Source organism: Centropristis striata, chromosome 11 (assembly GCF_030273125.1).
Source record: "Centropristis striata isolate RG_2023a ecotype Rhode Island chromosome 11, C.striata_1.0, whole genome shotgun sequence".
Lineage (NCBI taxonomy): Eukaryota > Metazoa > Chordata > Actinopteri > Perciformes > Serranidae > Centropristis > Centropristis striata.
This window is the reverse complement of record NC_081527.1, coordinates 15465408-15484806: the sequence shown is the minus strand read 5'-3', so window position 1 is coordinate 15484806 and position 19399 is coordinate 15465408. Positions and strand designations below refer to the sequence as shown.

The window sequence follows — 19399 nt, the reverse complement described above, 5'->3', positions numbered from 1 at the left end:
ACAACGTCGTCCTCCATGGTCTCTACTGCTACAGCAACCAACCAAACAAGCAGCAGTACATCTGCACAACCAGATAACAGCACAACTCCATTAGTATCTGCAACAACAGCACCAAACACAACAAACAGCAGCAATACTACCCTTATGACAACTTTAACATCCACAGTCTCTGATGCTACAACACCTACCACGACAGGCAGCCCTGCAGCATCTACACTGGTGGAAGTGACAACAACTCCAGCATCTACAGTCTCTGATACAACGTCAACCAGCCAAACAAGCAGCAGTACATCTACACCGACAGATATCATCCCGTCTTCATCAGCCTCAGTCTCTTCAACAACAGCACCAAGTACAACAAGCAGCACTACTGCATCATCAGATGTGACCACAGTGTTTACTACAGCAACCAGTCAAAGAAGCAGCACTATATCTACACCATTAGATGACCTCACAACCTCAGCATCCACAGTCTCCACAGCTACAGGTTTGTCATGATCATCTCCACTGAAAAAGTGCACTGTTGAAAATGAATTAGCAACCTTTAATTGTTAAGTATGATTTTTTATACTTTGCATCAGGGTCTGAGCCAACAATTACTCTCAGTTACATTTGCGCACCTACTAACTGTTTCCTTGTCCTCATAGCATGAAAAACACCTTTTAGTCAGTCACATGGACTGGTATTTCGTTTATGATTTTAACAGAACCCTTTCTTCCTGCAGATACCCAAACAGTGACTGTTCACCTTAAAGTTTCTGTTTTCTCCTATAATAACAAAAATGAAGGTGTGATTTTAGAATCACAGATGTCCAAGAATGGCCTACATTAAGTTACATTTTAACATTTTGAATGGAGGATTTGGGATTATTTTACTTAATGTTTGATGGGTGGGGTTGGGGGGAGTATTTAACTCAACAAGAAAAGTAAGAACTGATTGTTCAACAGAATAATTGAAACTTGATAAGGTTCTGTTTAAAAATAAATCTTTAGAAATTACATGTTTTTTCATTTTCATCTTCCACAACGTCGTCCTCCATGGTCTCTACTGCTACAGCAACCAACCAAACAAGCAGCAGTACATCTGCACCAGCAGATAACAGCACAACTCCATTAGTATCTGCAACAACAGCACCAAGCACAACAAACAGCAGCAATACTACCACAGCCTCCACAGCTACAGGTTTGTCATAATGATCTCCACTGAAATAATGCACTGTTGAACATGTATTAGCAAGCTTCATTTGTTAAGTAGTAGTTAAATAACATCCACCATTACATGTTGGTCTGAGGTCATTCATCAGTGCTAATTGTACTGACCCTGGTGTGAAAATTACCTCCATACAGGGGACTAAGAATTAAAAAAAAAAACTAATCGAGATAAAACTACCACGACTCTCTTTTCTACCTCTTAGACAAATATTTGATTACTGTTTGTTAGATAATCATGACTTTGTACGTCACCAGAGTGATAAATTAAGAGTTATAAAACTGAGTTGATCTTGTTGAGAGTTGTGCTGTGTGCTTCAGGCTGTGCAGGTCCACCTAAGCTGTGTTGCCCTGGTAGAAAAGACAGCTGTGGGAGGACGAGTTGTTTCTGTGATGAGTACTGCGTGACTGCTCATGACTGTTGTGTGGACTACATATCAACTTGCCCACAACGTAAGTGAGAGTGAACACAAAACATAGGAAGTTAAGGTAAAAACTGACTAATGACAGCTGAGCTTTAATGCATTTCCCTCTTCCTCTACAAAATTAAAGTGAACATGAATTATGCTGAATTCAAGCAAGGATGTCATTAAATTTAAATCATATGACTTTGGGGATGTAAAGTCATCAATGGGGGCGGGAGAAGTCAATGCACAGGCCAATGAGATAGGAATTCATCAATTCATCAATTCATGTTAAGGATAACAAACATTTTTTTATCAAATTGTTTGTTATGGATTTATCTATTAAATGAGGCAATGGTATTGTGAACATGTGTTTAGGATTGTTAGTTTTGTTTTTCAAGCGACCATTAGTTGGGACTAATGGGACACTTAAGGAAAGGTTGTTTTCTAAAGTGGGACGGCATGTTTTGAGTAATATGATCCCATCATATACGTCATTCAACTGAGAAAATATATGCATTTAGAATAATGAATTGCCCCTCAACTATGTTTGGACTTGTAATGTAGAGAGATATTTTTGTTAACATCAGGGTTCAAATCTTAACAAATTGGCAGTTAGCTAGCTATATTAGCCTATTGCTTTGCTAAATAGCTACTTAAATAGCTAAGTTGTAGCAATCGTTTTTAGTCACACAAACATCAAATTTTAAAGTTAGAAACTTTTCATGGGAATTAACAGGAATTTATGGGAATAAACAGGAATAAATCTGTGAATTAAAAAAATTGAAGGTTGGAACCTAAATATAGTTGAGGAAAATATTTTTACCATAATTTTGACTAAAACAACCAGATTTAATGCCAGTTCACTTGAATATCTCTGCTATTCCTCAAGCACATAGCACACTGCTTACTGCAGGGCTACTGAGGCCACGCCCCTATAGAGGCCACGCCCCCTTCATGGACTGTGCATTCCTCCAACACATGCATAGATGATTTCTAGAACTCTGGACCACCCTTCTGAGCCCGGACAAGTCTATTGAAGCCAAACATTTGAGCCCATGACATACATTAAGTTACATGTTAACATTTTGACTGGGACTTTTGGGGGTATTTGGGGTTGTTTTACTTAAGGTTTGATGGGTGGGGATGAGTATTTCACTCAACAAGAAAGGAAAGAACTGATCCTTCAATAGAATAATTGAAACTTGATGAATTTCTGCTTAAAAAGAAATCTGTTGAAACTACATGTTTTTTCATTTTCCTCTTCCACAATGTCGTCCTCCATGGTCTCTACTGCTACAGCGAGCAACCAAACAAGCAGCAATACATCTGCACCAGCAGATAACAGCACAACTCCAACAAACAGCAGCAATATTACCACAGTCTCCACAGCTACAGGTTTGTAATGATCATCTCCACTGAAAAAGTGCACTGTTGAAAATGTATTAGCAAGCTTTATTTGTTAAGTATGATTTTTTTATACTTTGCATCAGGATCTGAGCCAACAACGACTCTCAGTTACATTTGCGCACCTACTAACTGTTTTCTTGTCCTTATAGCAGGAAAAACACCTTTTAGTCAGTCACATGGACTGGTATTTCGTTTATGATTTTAACAGAACCCTTTCTTCCTGCAGATACCCAAACAGTGACTGTTCACCTTAAAGTTTCTGTTTTATCCTATAATAACAATGAAGGTGTGATTTTAGAGGCTTTATCCAGTGTAAGTACAAATAACCTTTAAGTAGAAATCTATAGTCACAGTATAATGCAAACAATATTGCACGCACCCCTACGACTCACTGTCTTGTCTCTCTCACAGTTTATATCTCAGACTCTTATCGAGCAGAATTGTGAGGACTGCACTGCAACAATCAAATCCATCAAACTCACCCAAGGAAAGGTCTAATTAGACCAAAAACAGGTCGAGTGCCAGTGAAACTGCAATAAATCATCACAAAAAGAACAAGTAAAAAACTACAAGAACAGCATTGTTTTGAAAAAGCATAGTTGTAAAAATACTGCAGTTTCGGTGAATTGTTTTCACAGGGGACACAAACCCCATTCTCCTGGGTGAACGTCTGCAGTTAGTTCGACCCAAGAGTTGGGAGAGAGCTGAATATCACATAGATGCAAGGATGACACATACACTAAAAATACCCAGTGAAGGTTTTCTACCACGAGAAGGAACATTACTGTACACAAGAAAAACAGAAAGAATTAATAGTGATTTCCTTTTGCTCCAAACCTGAAGCTCCTAAATATAACTTGGCCTAAACATGACCACTGGCAATGGTGTCCAGTGTTCTTTTCCTCCAGCTTTTTGCTGTATATCATAGAAAGTATAACAAAATAGTTCTTTACTGCACCCACATTGTTCTGGGATTTTGCATTGTCTCAAAGATCTGATGTCCAGTTTTCAAGTTTATTTGAGGAACTTTATGAAGCCAGAAGGTACCAAACGTTACTCTGAAATCTCACTTTTTTCAACAAATCTTTTGACAATTTATCAGACTCGACTGTGTGTTTCACTGCCAAACACACTATTGATTCAAAGATTCTGTTCTCACAGCTGTGCATACACTGTTAGATAATATTGATAATGCATATCAATAAATTGATTATTTATCACTATCTGATACTGTCAGGAAAAAGCTCAATGTGCAATAAATGATAATACAAAATGTTGCTTTCACTTGCTCATCATGTATATCTGAATACCAGTGCTTTGTTAGGTTTTCTATTGACTCTTCCCTGTTCTAATAAACATGCACTTGTTTCGCTTTTTGTCTGCTCATTTCAGTCTCACGTGTAGCAACAACTGTATTCCTGGCATATTTACAGTGTTCATTCTAATCATTAGGGGAAAAAGACTACTTCTGTAACATGATAGTATTATGTCAAGTCAAGGTATGTTTTTCCTGGCAGACAAAAGGGTTGTTGTCGTCAGCCGTGTGCCTAGATAAATAAGCCTTGGTTAGACTCAGCAGCCACACACAGTCATGGATCGGATCGTATTGTGCTTCTTTCTCCTGTTGAGGTTGCTACCTCTCCATGATGGTAAGTGAAACATTATCACATTTAATTTTTAACAGTTTAATAAAGGAAAGTTGTGGCATATTTATTTCATAATGCAGAAATGTGTTTAAGTTATATATATTATTGGTTGCAAGAAAAAGTATGTGAACCCTTTGAAATGACCTAAATGTCTGCATTGATTTGTAATAAAATGTGATCTGATCTGCATCTAAGTATAGACACCTGAGTATAGATAAACACAACGTGCTTAACCTAATACCATGCAAACAATTATAATATTTCATTTTTTCATTGAATATATCCGTGAAACATTCATAATGCTGGTAGAAAAAATAAGTGAACCCTTTGGCAAATGACTCCATTAAAAGCTAATTTGAGTCAGGAGTTAGCAAACGTGGAGTCCTGACAATGAAATGAGATTTGAGTGAGGTGTAGAGATGCTTTGATCTGTAAAAAACACTCACATTTTTTGAGTTTGCTATTCACAAGAAGCATCTGCTCGTGTGAACCATGCCTCGCAAAAAAAGAGATCTTGAAGGACCTGCGATCAAGAATTGTTGATTTGCATCAGGCTGTAAGGGATTAAAAAGTAACCTCAAAGACTTTTGGTTTCACCAGTCCACATTTAGAAAAATTGTCCACAAATAGAGATGATTCAGTACTGTGGCGACTCTCCTAGAAGTGACAGTTCACTCAAATGTAAAACGCAGAAAGCTCAGTGAGGTAAAAAAGAACTCCAGAGTAACAAGTAAAGACTAAAAGGAATCATTGGAACTGGTTAACCTCTCTAGTCATGAGTCTACCACACACACAAGATTGAACAGGCGTGGCGTCCATGGCAGGACACCAAGGAGGAAGCTGCTGCTCTTCAAAAAAACACCACTGCATGCCTGAAGCCAAAGAGCACGTTGACTCTCAACAACACCACTAGAAAATGTTTTGTGGACTGATGAAACTAAGGCTGAATTGTTCATGAAGAACACGAAGCACTGCGTATGGTGTAAAAAGGACACCTCATACCAACATGAGAACATCATCCCAGCAGTGAAGTATGATGGAGGGAGCATCATGACTTGGGGCTGCCTTGCAGGCCCTGGACTTCTTGCTAGCATTGAGGGGAAAATGAATTCCCAATTTCATCAAGGAATCCTACAGGATAATGTGAGGATGGCTGTCTGCCAGCAAAAGCTCAATAGAAGTTGGCTGATGCACACTGTAATAAATTATTCTGTAGTACTTAATATATTTGATAAAATGTATTAAATATAAATATGTCCTTGATTTTGAGGCAGTTGTTTAAGTAACTTTAATATAAAAATGTTTGAGATGGAATCTACTTATTTTGATCACATTAAATATGATCTCTATGTGTATGTAATTCTACATCAAGAGAATTTTGAATTAATCCAACACAATAGAATTAGTCCAGTTTTAAATGACTTCCTGTTGAGTTGTTCTTAACTGAACTTGTAACGTAGTTAGATTTAATTAATAATATTGCGTGCAATCTGTTGCCTCAATTTTATTGAGTAGCTATTGTTTATCTTTTTTTACATGAGGGCAATGACCTTAAACAGCAAAGTAAATCTAAAAAAACAAAATCTGCCTTACTGAGTGGTCCAGTCAGAGCCCAGACCTCAAACCAACAGAGATGCTGTGGAATGACCTCAAGTTATTAAAGTTAGGGTTCACTTACTTTCTCCACCTTCACTATGAATGTTTAATGGATATATTCAATAAAAACATGAGATATTATAATTGTTTGTGTGGTATTAGGTTAAGCACATTGTGTTTGTCTATACATGGGACTTGGATGCAGATCAGATCATATTTTATGAAAAATGTATGCAAAAAACTAGGTCATTTCAAAGGGTTCGCTTACTTTTTCTTGCAACTGTAGGATACACAGTTACATCGAGGTCGATACACACTCATTTTTAATAATGGCGTAATTTTTATTTTCCTGATTTAAAAAACAAAACATTATATTGTCAAATGATTAATTAACTTAAAAACAGTATGACTCAACAGATTGGATTATTCCAAAATGAAAGGGTAAATATTTCAATGTGTCCAGCAAGTGCAATTCAGCTGTAAATTACTATATATGTCATAAATAATTAAAGTAGTAGTTAAATAACACCCATCTGTTTTTATATTACATGTTGGTCAGAGGTCATTCATCAGTGCCTAATGTACTGACTTTGGTGTGAAAATTACCTCCATAAAGTGGGACTAAGAATTATTTAAAAAAGATACTCATCCAGGTTTTATCTAAATTAAGAAAATATACTTAGTCATGTTAAGGTTTGGGGTATGTGACACCATTATTATGAAAACTGATATGTATATGGGGACAAAAAATAAGGAAAATTCTGCATACATGTGGAGAAAATTGGCAAAAAATGTCAAATACACCTCTTTCAAGAAGGAGAAATAAAACAGTAACCAGACAGTTCACTCTGCCAATTTTCATCTTGAGCAATGCTAAACTTAAATGTTCATTTCTTTCTGTATACTAATACATTAAATGTCATTTTTGCTTTTATTTTTCCAGCTCAATCAACAACAGGTAATATCCACAGCACCACCTCACTCCTCTAGTGCAACTCACCTGCCTCAGTTTCAACCCCACAATAATCAGCAGCATCACTTTCACATTTCTCAGTTGCATCCACCCATGCATCAAACAATGTCAACACAGTGATCCTTTCCAGCCTTTCCCTGGACTCCAGGCAGCCACAAAACATCTCACAGACCCCCTCAATCTAGAGACTCTCAGATAAAACTACTACCACTACTCTCTTTTCTACCTCTTAGACAAATGCTTGATTACTGTTGTTAGATAATCATGACTTTGTATGTCACCAGAGTGATAAATTATGAGTTATAAATCTGAGTTGATCTTGTTGAGAATTGTGCTGTGTGTGCTTCAGGCTGTGCAGGTCCACCTAAGCTGTGTTGCCCTGGTGTAAATAACAGCTGTCGCAGGACGAATTGTTTCTGTGATGAGCACTGCGAGACTGCTGGCGACTGCTGTCCGGACTACACATCAACTTGCACACAATGTAAGTGACTCTCACTTAAACACCAAAAAATAGGAAGTTAGGGTAAAAACAGACTAATGACACCTGAGCTTCAAGTGAACATGAACAGTATTGAATCCAAGAAAGGGTGTCATGTAATTTAAATCATATGACTTTGGGGATGTGATGTCATTAATGGGGGCGGGACAATTGTTACACAGGTAGTACCTCTAGTGAAGTCAACTCAGAGGCCAATGAGATAGGAATTAAATGAATCTACGAGGCAATAATATTGTGAAAATATGTTAAAGATTGTTTTGTTTTTTCAAGCAATCATTAATTGTGCCACTTTTGGAAAGGTTGCTTTCTGAGTGGACAGCATCTTCTTCATCATCTTTTGAGTAATATGGTATGGTTATATACAACAAGATTTTTTTTTTAAGATCAGGGTTCAAAATCTTGTCATTATTGGCCAGCTAGCAGCTATATTAGCCTACTGCTTTTAGCTACTTAAATAGTTAAATCATAACAACCACTTTTAGTCACGAAGACATCAAATATACCATAGCATTTTTATTTACACCAGTTACAGTTTTTCTCAATTGCTAAAACACTAATTCCTGTTGTGTGAATCAATCGAACATCCTTTTGACAAAACCATAAACTATCTTCATCTAGTAAAACACTATTTGCAGATCTCAGTCATTCCTTTTGCAAAACTCTTAACACAATTCTCATGCAATAAGACACAATTGTCACTGTGATGCACTTGTGATACATAATGGTAACAACAGATGACAAAACATGAACACAAATGAAACACAACGGTCATCCATTGAACACAGTATTATTTATTTATTATTACTTTTATTACACTTTAGTTTGTATTTTTCAATTTCAGGATGATATTTTTCACAGTACCTATGTTTCAATGCAGAGTAAATGCTGAATCCACTGAGTTGTGCAATCTTTATTTTATTTTTATTTATTTTTTACTTTTGAGATGCAAAATGCATGTGCTATACTTTTTGACTAATTTGACCAATTAACATTTCTCCATGACCTACATGCCTTGAACACTGTGTTTTCAATTTTTTGGTGTAGTGTGTAATGACTGCTCAGCAATTTTTCTATTTTGACCGATAAGTTCAAGATCTGACAACATTGTTTGGTTTTGAGAAGAGGTAAAACTATTTTCAGGTGATGGGATGGTTTTGCTAAAAGATTCAGAGCTTTTGTGAATGTAGTGTGAGAAAAGAGTTTTGTGTTTAGAATTCTGAGAAAAGGTCAGGAGGATTCGAAATTGTGTTTTAGCAGAGAAAAATGTGATTGTGTGCATAGAAAAAAATCCTTTTAATAACCAACTTTTCACTAAAGATATTCCTAATTAAAATGGCAAAGCAGAGAGCCCTGCTCAAGTCATGCAAAAAATGTTCAAATTGACAAAAAGCTCTCCACCTCATTCTAAGCCATGCTACACTGTTATGTTAGTTTAGGATTGTAGATTGGGATGAGGTTTTGGTTTACAGTGCCATGATAGAGCTCTCTTTCTTCTTGACTACAGCGAGCACTACTCCACCCCCAACGACAACCAGCACAACAAGCAGCAGTACTACATCTATCACAACTATCACTACCCTTATGACAACTTTAACATCCACAGTCTCTGACACTACAACACCGACCACGACAGGCAGCCCTGCAGCATCTACACTGGTGGAAGTGACAACAACTCCAGCATCTACAGTCTCTGATACAACGTCAACCAGCACAACAAGCAGCAGTACATCTACACTGACAGATATCATCCCGTCTTCATCAGCCGCAGTCTCTTCAACAACAGCACCAAGTACAACAAGCAGCACTACTGCATCATCAGATGTGACCACAATCTCTGATACTACAACACCTACCATGACAGGCAGCCCTGCAGCATCTACACTGGTGGAAGAGACAACAACTCCAGCATCTACAGTCTCTGATACAACGACAACCAGCACAACAAGCAGCAGTACTACATCTATCACAACGTCATCATCCACAGTCTCACCAACAACATCACCCAATACAATATCTGCAATATTGAACATGAGCACAACGTCGTCCTCCATGGTCTCTACTGCTACAGCAACCAACCAAACAAGCAGCAATATATCTGCACCACGAGATAACAGCACAACTTTATTGGTCTCTGCAACAACAGCACCAAGCACAACAAACAGCAATATTACCTCCACACCACCACATATGAACACAACGCCAGCATTCACAGTCTCTGCTACTTTAGCACAAAGCACAACAAACAGCAGTAGTCCTTCTACACTTGCAAATATGACCACAGCTTCATTATCCACAGTGTCTGACACAACACTGACCACGACAGGCAGCCCTGCAGCATCTACACTGGTGGAAGTGACAACAACTTCAGCATCTACAGTCTCTGATACAACGTCAACCAGCCAAACAAGCAGCAGTACATCTACACCGACAGATATCATCCCGTCTTCGACTTCTTCGAGTACAACAAGCAGCACTACTGCATCATCAGATGTGACCACAGTGTTTATTACAGCAACCAGTCAAAAAAGCAGCACTATATCTACACCATTAGATGACCTCACAACTTCAACATCCACAGTCTCCACAGCTACAGGTTTGTCATGATGATCTCCACGGAAAAAATGCACTGTTGAACATGTATTAGCAAGCTTTATTTGTTAAGTATGACTTTTTATACTTTGCATCAGGGTCTGAGCCAACAATGACTCTCAGTTACATTTGCACTTCCACTAAGTTTCCTTGTCCTTCCTTGTTCCTTGTCATCTAAATCATTAGATGACCTCACAACTTCAACATCCACAGTCTCCACAGCTACAGGTTTGTCATGATGATCTCCAGTGTAATAATGCACTACTGAACATGTATTAACTATGACGGAGTATTAGGGAAACATCTAGAAAAAAAAATAATTAATTATTAGATTAAAGTCATAAATATTGACTTTAATACGAGAATAAAGTCGAAAATATTTTATTAATTGAGAATAAAGTTGAAAAAATGTAATTAATTACGAGAATAAAGTCGAAAAATGTAATTAATTACGAGAATAAAGACGTAAATATTTAATACATAAGAGGAGGAGAGTTAGAATGAGCGCCTTGGAGCATTTCCTAGAAATGTACTTTAAGATAGGTTTCACAAACAATGAGATACTAAATATTTTTGGCACATCAGAATCACATTATCATAAGTATAAGGACTTTAAATATACAAGAAATTGTATCTTTTCCGCAGAAGGAACCAGACAGACTTGGAGGAAATCGCTGCTTTTGTGGAAGGGAAATGGCTCGACTGCAGGACTATTGGTGGATGTTTAATAAACGTTAAACGTGTAGCCTATAGCATTACATTAACTTTACCTGCTAACTGTTGCACTCTCACCTTTTGTCGTTTCGTTTAGAACAGGGATGGGCAACTTAAATGCTGGTGGGGGCCACAATTTTCATCGACACTACCACAGGGCCACATATAGGACCGTGCACTTCACCAGATATGATGAAACTGCCATTTTAAATATGTTTACAGTGCAGTAACTTAACATAGTTGATGCTCAAATGCATGTATAACAGTATAAATAGGAATACAAAAGGTTTGAAGCAAATAAAAATGAACCACTTACTGTGATTTTTTTTTTTTTCAGTGCAAGAACAGCAGACCAACATTAATTGCAAGAAGTAATTTTGTGCATTTTTACAGTGCACTTTTAAGATTTCATGCTCAAAATGCATGTAGTTGTACTGAGGGCCACTTCAAGTGAGGGTGCGGGCTGTCTGCTGCCCCCGGGCCTCCAGTTGCCCATCCCTGGTTTAGACCTACTTCTGTTTTAAGTAGTAACACCCTAACAATTATGTATGACTTCATTCTCGTAATTCATTAAATATTTTCAACTTTATTCTTGTAATGAATTTGTTATTTACGACTTATTTCTTGTAATTAATTCAATATTTAATTAATCTTGTAATTAAATATTTTATTATTTTCTAAATGTGGCCCTAATACTCCGTCCTAATTAACAACCTTTATTTGTTAAGTATGATTTTTTTATACTTTGCATCAGGGTCTGAGCCAACAACGACTCTCAGTTACATTTGTACACCTACTAAGAGTTTCCTTGTCCTCATAGCAGGAAAAAGACTGGCAGACACCAGTTCAACTCCAGATGCTAGTAGTGTCACATCTTCACCAGCAGATGGGAGCCAATCTGGATCCACCACCACCAGCTCAGGTAAAGGTACATACAGTCACATGGACTTTGGGGTTTCAGTTATGATTTTAACAGAGCCCTTTCTTCCTGCAGATACCCAAACAGTGACTGTTCACCTTAAAGTCTCTGCTTCGTCCTATAATAATGAAAATGAAGCTGTGATTTTAGAGGCTTTATCCAATGTAAGTACAGACAACCTTTATGTACAAATCTATAGTCACAATATTGCACGCTCCCCTATCACTCACTGTCTTTTGTCTCTCTTACAGTTTATATCTCAGACTCTTATTGAGCAGAATTGTGAGGACTGCACTGCAACAATCAAATCCATCAAACCCACCTAAGAAAGGACTAAAATATGTTTCAGTCAGTCAGTGGATGCATCAGTGTGTAAACAGGCAGCAATATTCTCAGAAACAACAAAATCAGCAGTCAGTGCCTACTTAAAACTGTGGGTAATAAAATGACATAAAAACATATTCAGCATTATGTGTTGAGAGTTAACTTGTCGAGTGCCAGTGAAACTGAGATAAATCATCTCAAAAAGAACAAATAAAAAACTAAAACAACAGACTAGTTTTTGTTTTTGTTTTTTTGGCAGATCATGTGATCATTCAGGAGCATAGACCACTCTTGGCCACTCTGACCATTCAGTCAGTCATACTGTTTTTTTCTTCCTGTTCCTGATATGTTTGCTGCCTTTCTATAATGATGAATACATATCACTCTAATTACGAACATTTGAATAAAACATACAATATTAATACATCAGTGTCATGACATTTTTTTCTGAAAAATCTCACAAAACTAAAGCCTGTTGGCATCTGATTTAAAGTTTCACATAACAAATACATACATACAAGCATGTATTAAAAGGCAATTAAAATATTTTAACTTAAAGCAGTGTTGTGTGTGATTTTGCACACGCAGGATGCACTGTATGTTTTTATAAATTATCGGTCCTGATGGTGGTTTACCGCATTGTTAACATTCAGTGTTAGTCAGTTTGAGGAAATATCTGTGATGGAATGTAAACCTTTCTTCCTGACCACAGTTTTCATTACTGCACTGCTAAATGGATCCAGTACAACACAAAACAGTACAACATTTGCACCAGTAGATGGCAGCAAAACCACAGCATGGACAGTCTTTTTCCTCTGCACCTTGCACTAAAGAAACATCAAGAGATGACTTGAGCATAAAAAGTCTCTACAACTAAAGATAATTGTATGCTGATGCTCTTTCAAAAATGCACACTTGCTGAAATACATCTATTAGTGCTGCTGGAATATATGTATTACATAAAATACATTTCCTCAGGCTTTTTTGACAGTTTCCTTGAACTGACAGAAAGCAATAAAGCTCTACCAGTAGTGTCACATCTTCACCAGCAGATGGCGACATATCCACAGGTTCTGACCAAAGGCCAGTCTTCAGGAGCTCATCAGCTAAGGTACAGTCAGTCAATAAAACAGATTGTATTCGTCTAGCACGGGGTTGGGCAATTAATTTTCCCAAGGGGTCACATGAGATACTGTAAAAGTTGCGGAGGGCCGGACTAATACTCTAAAGAACTAAATTCTGCTCGATATGAATTTCATCGATTTATAAAATGCAGTAAATTATATTGTTTTAGAGCTGTTAGTGGTAAGAGTATATGTTATGAAAAGACTATGTTAATGTGGAGTTAGTCAAATAAAGCAGTAACAAAAATTGTAAAAAAAACAAACACAACATACATTCAAACCACAAAAACAATATAGAGCATGTATGTTATGCGGTAAACAAACAATTTATTCACCATGTGCAAAAAGCAAAGTGTTTTAACAAGATAACTCTGAGCAGGTGCTTATGCATGCATGCACATACGTAAGTCACCTTAAAAATAAAAGCACTGTGGTTGTATTGATTTCTTATTTCGGGGTAACAGGGACAGCCAACGGGCCGGATGTGGCCCCCGGGCCGCCTTATGCCCAGATCTGGTCTAGCCCAATGATGTGGTTAACAGTTTGAAAGGTAAGTTCATTTTCTTTGGTACCTTTCCCTCTTCAGATGTCTTATTCACCTAAAAGTCTCTGTTTTAATCCATGAGGGGGAAACTTATAATGTGATTTTAGAAGTTGTATTAATTATGTGAAATCTGCAAATAAGCACCTTCAGTTTCATTCAGTGTGTGTGGTTTCTCTCAGTTTGTATCCAGGCTCAATCACTTCTCCAGCAGAGCTGTGAAGGCAGCACCCTGAACATGAGACACTGAACTCATCTGAGTAAATTACCTAATTTCCTCCAGTGGATCATCTGTGTAGTTGGGCCCATTGCCAGGGGGGCATTGGGGTGCAGCAGCAGGAAGGAGAGGTGCTGAGGGTGCTGCATCAACCCCCCACCCCAGACTAACACTATTTATTCTGGCCATGTCAAACAAACAGACTAACATTTAGGCATCATGGCCTGCTCTGATGATCTGTGTGTGTGCTACCTTTCCAACTCCGGGTATTTCAACATTGTATGTTATCAGTATTCTGTCACATTACACCCAACCTGTCCTTGTTACCCCACAATATCTCTTGTTTTAATTATTTTCCAGATGGTATAATGTTTAGAATAGTGTCCTGTAGTAATTTGTCTGCAGGCCTTTTGATCTGTTGTGGCAGAAAGGTTTGGACTGGATTCAGACTCTTTAGCATGAACTAAATATAGTTCAAATGCAGTTTTAAAGCAATACTTGTAGAAAAATGTTGATTTGTCATGAGACTGTGTAGCCTACATTTCGTAACTATGCTGTTTTCATGATGTCATTGTTTTACATGTGGTGCTATCAAGATGTGATTGCAAGTGTAGTTGCAATGTGATGGCTTTAATGGGTAAATTACAAATACATTGCATGCATGGGCTAAATTAAGAAAATCACCTGGCATCAAAAATGTTGTGAATGATCAGCATAATGCAACAGCCAAAATGAACTTAATTTCCTCCTGAAATTCTACTCAGCAAAATCTATATATAAAAAAATCAATATATGAAATAAAATGTAAACATGGATGATCTTTCCATTTTTAAATAGACGTTTTCTCCAAGAATTACACAGTGAGAACAGAAGAGAACGTGATGTATGTATTTATTTATTTTTGTTAAAAGGAAAACTTAATAATCAGTTCCTACTAAGCCATACTTAGCAAAGTCGGAGTTAAATGTCTGTGGAAGCTCACCCAAAACATCAAGGCAGTGTTGATTGTCTGGGTCAGATCTACACGTGGTGACCCCAGCACTTCAAGGGGAGGATGAGACAAAAATTTAATTATGAGGGAAGAAGAAGAAACAGGTCCACATGGCCTCGGGGACCGGCATAACCTCTAGGAGCGGATAGTTCGAATTAGACCAGCATTGTCAGCGCGGACCCACCTTTGACCCCGGATGTTTTAATTTAATGCAAAAAAAAATGTAAATGCGTTCCTTTCTTCTCTCCCCTCTTTTCTTTCGTGCATCTGCGTGATCGCACTGTACCTGATCAGCTGCCAGTCTGATAACCAAAGGTAACGTTAGCGGTGTGTGGTGCAAATCAGAAGCGTGTGTTCTCTGTAAGATCCTCTCCACAATCCCGCTGCGCAATTGAACTTAATTCTACAGAGTGAGTCTCGGGTTCACGTTTCGCCACAGCTTTGTAAACTTAGATCATGTGGGGTCACCGGGAGGTTGGAGCTGTGCGTCCAGTCTATAAAGATCAGTTACAATGTAATGGCAAAGGAATGTCGCTCACTCCTGGCTATTGCATGGAGCTTTTGGTCCTAATTAGAACCAATTTGAGAGTGAGATGTTCCTTTTTTTTCTTTTTTTTTCTTTTTTTCCAGGAACAGTGTTTGCTTGCATTTTGTGTGCACATACACTACAGGCCAAAAGTTTGGAAGCAAGATCAAATTTGTACAAAAAAAGATCATCATTGCTATACTTTGCAACAAAATAAACATGATTATTATATAAAGAGTCACTTATTAGAACACATTTTTACAATAATTATCAGGTCTTTGGGTTTTATTGCTTAGACTTTGTGTGTCCTTCTTTCCTTCATGTATAAATATGTACTCTTGTTTCTTTTGTCAGAGATATGAACATAGATGAGATTTATTGGGATTTTTGTATCCAATCTCACAAAAGCCAAAGAGCTTAAGTGAATAATGCAAACTGTGATTTGTTTTTTTACTTTATTGGCACTGAAGTTGTGACTCTTCCAAATCTTCTCAACCCTAAAACTTCTTTTCTTTTGTTAACATTTATTCAGCAATAGTCTGGTAACATCAATGTATACCTAAAGGTAAATTGAGGAAAATAGTTCAATTCAATGAGAGTAAAGTCTGATCATGCAGTAAACACATCCAAAAATCCAAAGAATCCATACTGGTTTTTAACAAAGCCATTGAAAGCCATCATTTAAGTTGCTTACAAACTTTTGGCCTGTAGTGTATCCTGCAGGCCGTTCAAATTGCTGGTTAATGCAAATATTGCACACTTTCAATTTAGATTTAAATAATACTATATGTCCAGATCAGTGGTGGAATGTTACTAAGTACATTTACCCAAGTACTGTACTTTACTTGAGTATTTCCACATATGTAACTTTATACTTCTACTTCACTACATTTTAGAGGTAAATATTGTACTTATTACTCCACTCAATTTAGCTGCCAGCTTTAATTACTTTTCAGGTTGAGATTTAACATAAAAAATATGATACATTTAAAGTGATTATGCATGTTTATAAATGTAACCACATAACAGTGTATTAAGTAGTTAAATCAGCCCTACCTGCACAACAGTAAAATGCTGCTTGTATAAATGCATCAATAATAATCATCCAATAACAATCTGAGTGTGGCCATTCTGCTTAACAAGTACTTTTACTGAAGTAAGTGTTGAATGCAGGACTTTTACTTGTAGTGGAGTAATTTCACAGTGCGGCATTAGTACTTTAACTTAAATAAGGGATCTGATTACTTATTCCACCACTGGTCCAGTTAAGATTTAAATAAACACTTGAATAATTTACACATAAAATTAGTATACATGTGTTAAAATAATGCACAACCCTTATCTAATGTGATAAGTATGTTCACTTAAGTTAAATTGAATTCAGAGAATGGAAAATCCAATGGCAGGTCAATACTCTCCTCTCACTCACACACACACACACACACACACACACACACAGAATGTCCATGTTGTCCACACCATCAGTCTGCTGAGGTATCCCTGATTCCCTGTGGTGTGTGCATGTCGAAGGCCCCGGTGTTATTGATCCTGATTGGGCCTCACAGGAGGAGATTCCGGCCTGCCATTGACCCACACTTCTCCATGTTTCCACCCTTCTCTCAGATCATCAGAGGCAGCCGTCTCCTCCTGCCTGCCTGCTTGCGTGAGATTTCTGATTGTCAGATGGAAGGGGGAGAAGGGGAAAAAAAACTTACTACAGGTTTTTTGCAAAATTACTAGCAGGTCTTGCCTGAGTAGTCCGCACTGACGTTTTTCTGGCTTGGTGACTGTCAAAACATCCCTCCATGCGTCCATTCCCTCCCTCCTTTCTCCAGAGAAAGCCTGTAGCTCACAGGCTGCTCTCCTCTTCAAAGTAAAACTTCTCCTCCATGTGGCCTGTGTTGAATTTTTGTGTTGACGGCTGCCCAGTCCTTATGAACTCCTCGTAGGGGTCCTTTTTTTCCTCGTCGCTGCCTAAGCACTTGAAAAGTGTCATGGCGAGGAAGGAGTAGAAGATCATGACAAACAGGATGTAAAAGTAGGCATTGTCGTAAGAGTCCCTGGAGCTGGAGACGCTGGACGCTGGACTGGGGCTGGCCGGAGGGCTCACCATGGTGCTAGAAACAGTCACGTTGATTTGCTGTCCATTGATGTCCACGCCAGTGTCCTCCAGAATTTCCTGGCATCTGGAGAGAAGTGACAGCAAGAGGGTCCTGTTCATGCGTTTCATACTAAAAATGAAAGCGGGAGACTAAGCAGAGGATTTTAACAGAAATTAAACAGACTTTAGACAGAAAAAGGACCAGGGCAAATGAGAAAATGACACCGGATGGAAAGTGTGAGAGGCAGTCACTCACCACTTTTGGAAAGGCACGCTGTGAGTCATCCACTCACTCTTCAAGAGACTTGATAAGGTGGTATTTCAGAGATAAAGCGCACTCCTTTACGGTCCTATTGGATGCAGCCAAAAAATCACAAAAGCACAACTATGACCTCCTTTTCAGAATGATTTCAACACAATTGTTTGTTCATCAGAAATGAATCAGAACCAGCCACACAGTCTCAGATCACAATTCTCCCAGCACATTCTGGCTCACAGTATTTTCTAAAGCTCCCTTTTAACTCTTTTTTTCCCTCCTATCTTACTTTATTTTTTTTCCAGCCCGTCCTCTTTGTGCTCCTTCCTTCACTTTCAATTTAGGGTCTTGGAAGCTGCAGAGACGCTTGGATTGTTGTCAGCTCCGGTCAAGTAGTCTACTCATTTCAAAGAGTGTTGGGGTCAGAGGTTAAGTTGTCTCCAGTGTGTTGCAGCTTGACTGACACTCCACTCCAAAGCAACCCCTTTGGCTTTTTCACTCATTGTGTCTTACAAGTTGAGCACTTGTAAAAGGAAAAAAAAAGTTTGTAGAGTAAAGAAAATAGTAAAATGTGATCATGCCTTGATCTTATCTGTTAGACACCGAGCATAAACATGCAAACACATAAAGAAATGCATGCAGAAAAAAATATTAAAACGAATATTTAGTGTATTCCCATGCATGCACACTTTATGCATGCACCATGAATGACATGGACAGCTGCATACCTGATCCCTAAACCCTAAAACGACAGGGAGTGATAAAAATTCACCGGTGATATCTGTAACCTTTTGAGGAGTCTGCCAACTGGGTGAACAGTGTTTTCCTTTCTGTTTGGCAGTGAGAGCCAAAACCTGTCTGAACCCTGTACAGCCATGTCAGTGACTGATGTCCCGGAGTGGCTATGGGCCACTGTGCTTATATAATTTACAGCAGCTCTGCTTTAGTCATTAAGGGGTGTGAAGGAGCCCCCAGGGAGCAGGAATTTGTACAAAAGGAGTGTTTATGAAAGGGGATATATCTATGATTTAGTGCTCGAGGAGTGTGCACGAGGGGTGCAGCTCTTAGGGAGTAAGTAGTGTCACTATCGTGCTCATCCAGATTTAGATAAAAAGGAGGGGAAGAGAAAGAAAGGAAGATTCTGTAGTTTAGCTGACAGTAAATCACACATAAAAAATGGCTGAAGGGTTTACCTTTAATTACTTAAATTTTACATAATTTATTTATTCTGTTTCCTGTTCCATTATACTTTTTCTATATATAATTCGAAGGCCTCTAAAGACTAAAAGCCTTTATTTTTTTAACTGTTGGCCTCATCACTCTAATTTAAACATGTTGAGTCTAAAAATTCTGCAAGTATC

At 38.0% G+C, this 19399-nt stretch overlaps 1 protein-coding gene across 1 annotated transcript; it reads left to right on the top strand.

The window, feature by feature from the left end:
- Nucleotides 1–907: 907 nt before the first annotated feature.
- On the top strand, nucleotides 908–4359 carry LOC131980809 (uncharacterized). The gene is made up of 5 exons (XM_059345113.1): nucleotides 908–1182; nucleotides 1530–1661; nucleotides 2915–3010; nucleotides 3249–3334; nucleotides 3434–4359. Exons 1-5 carry the CDS (start codon nucleotides 1038–1040, stop codon nucleotides 3518–3520), a joined length of 546 nt encoding a protein of 181 aa, XP_059201096.1. The 5' UTR covers nucleotides 908–1037; the 3' UTR covers nucleotides 3521–4359.
- The last annotated feature ends 15040 nt before the right edge of the window (nucleotides 4360–19399 follow it).

Bases quoted from the DNA above. Each gene is read 5' to 3' on its own strand.
- LOC131980809 (XM_059345113.1), top strand. From the start codon at position 1,038: ATGGTCTCTACTGCTACAGCAACCAACCAAACAAGCAGCAGTACATCT. The intron at 1,662-2,914 runs GTAAGTGAGAGT...CTACTGCTACAG, and splicing joins CATATCAACTTGCCCACAAC to CGAGCAACCAAACAAGCAGC. The intron at 3,335-3,433 runs GTAAGTACAAAT...TCTCTCTCACAG, and splicing joins TTTTAGAGGCTTTATCCAGT to TTTATATCTCAGACTCTTAT.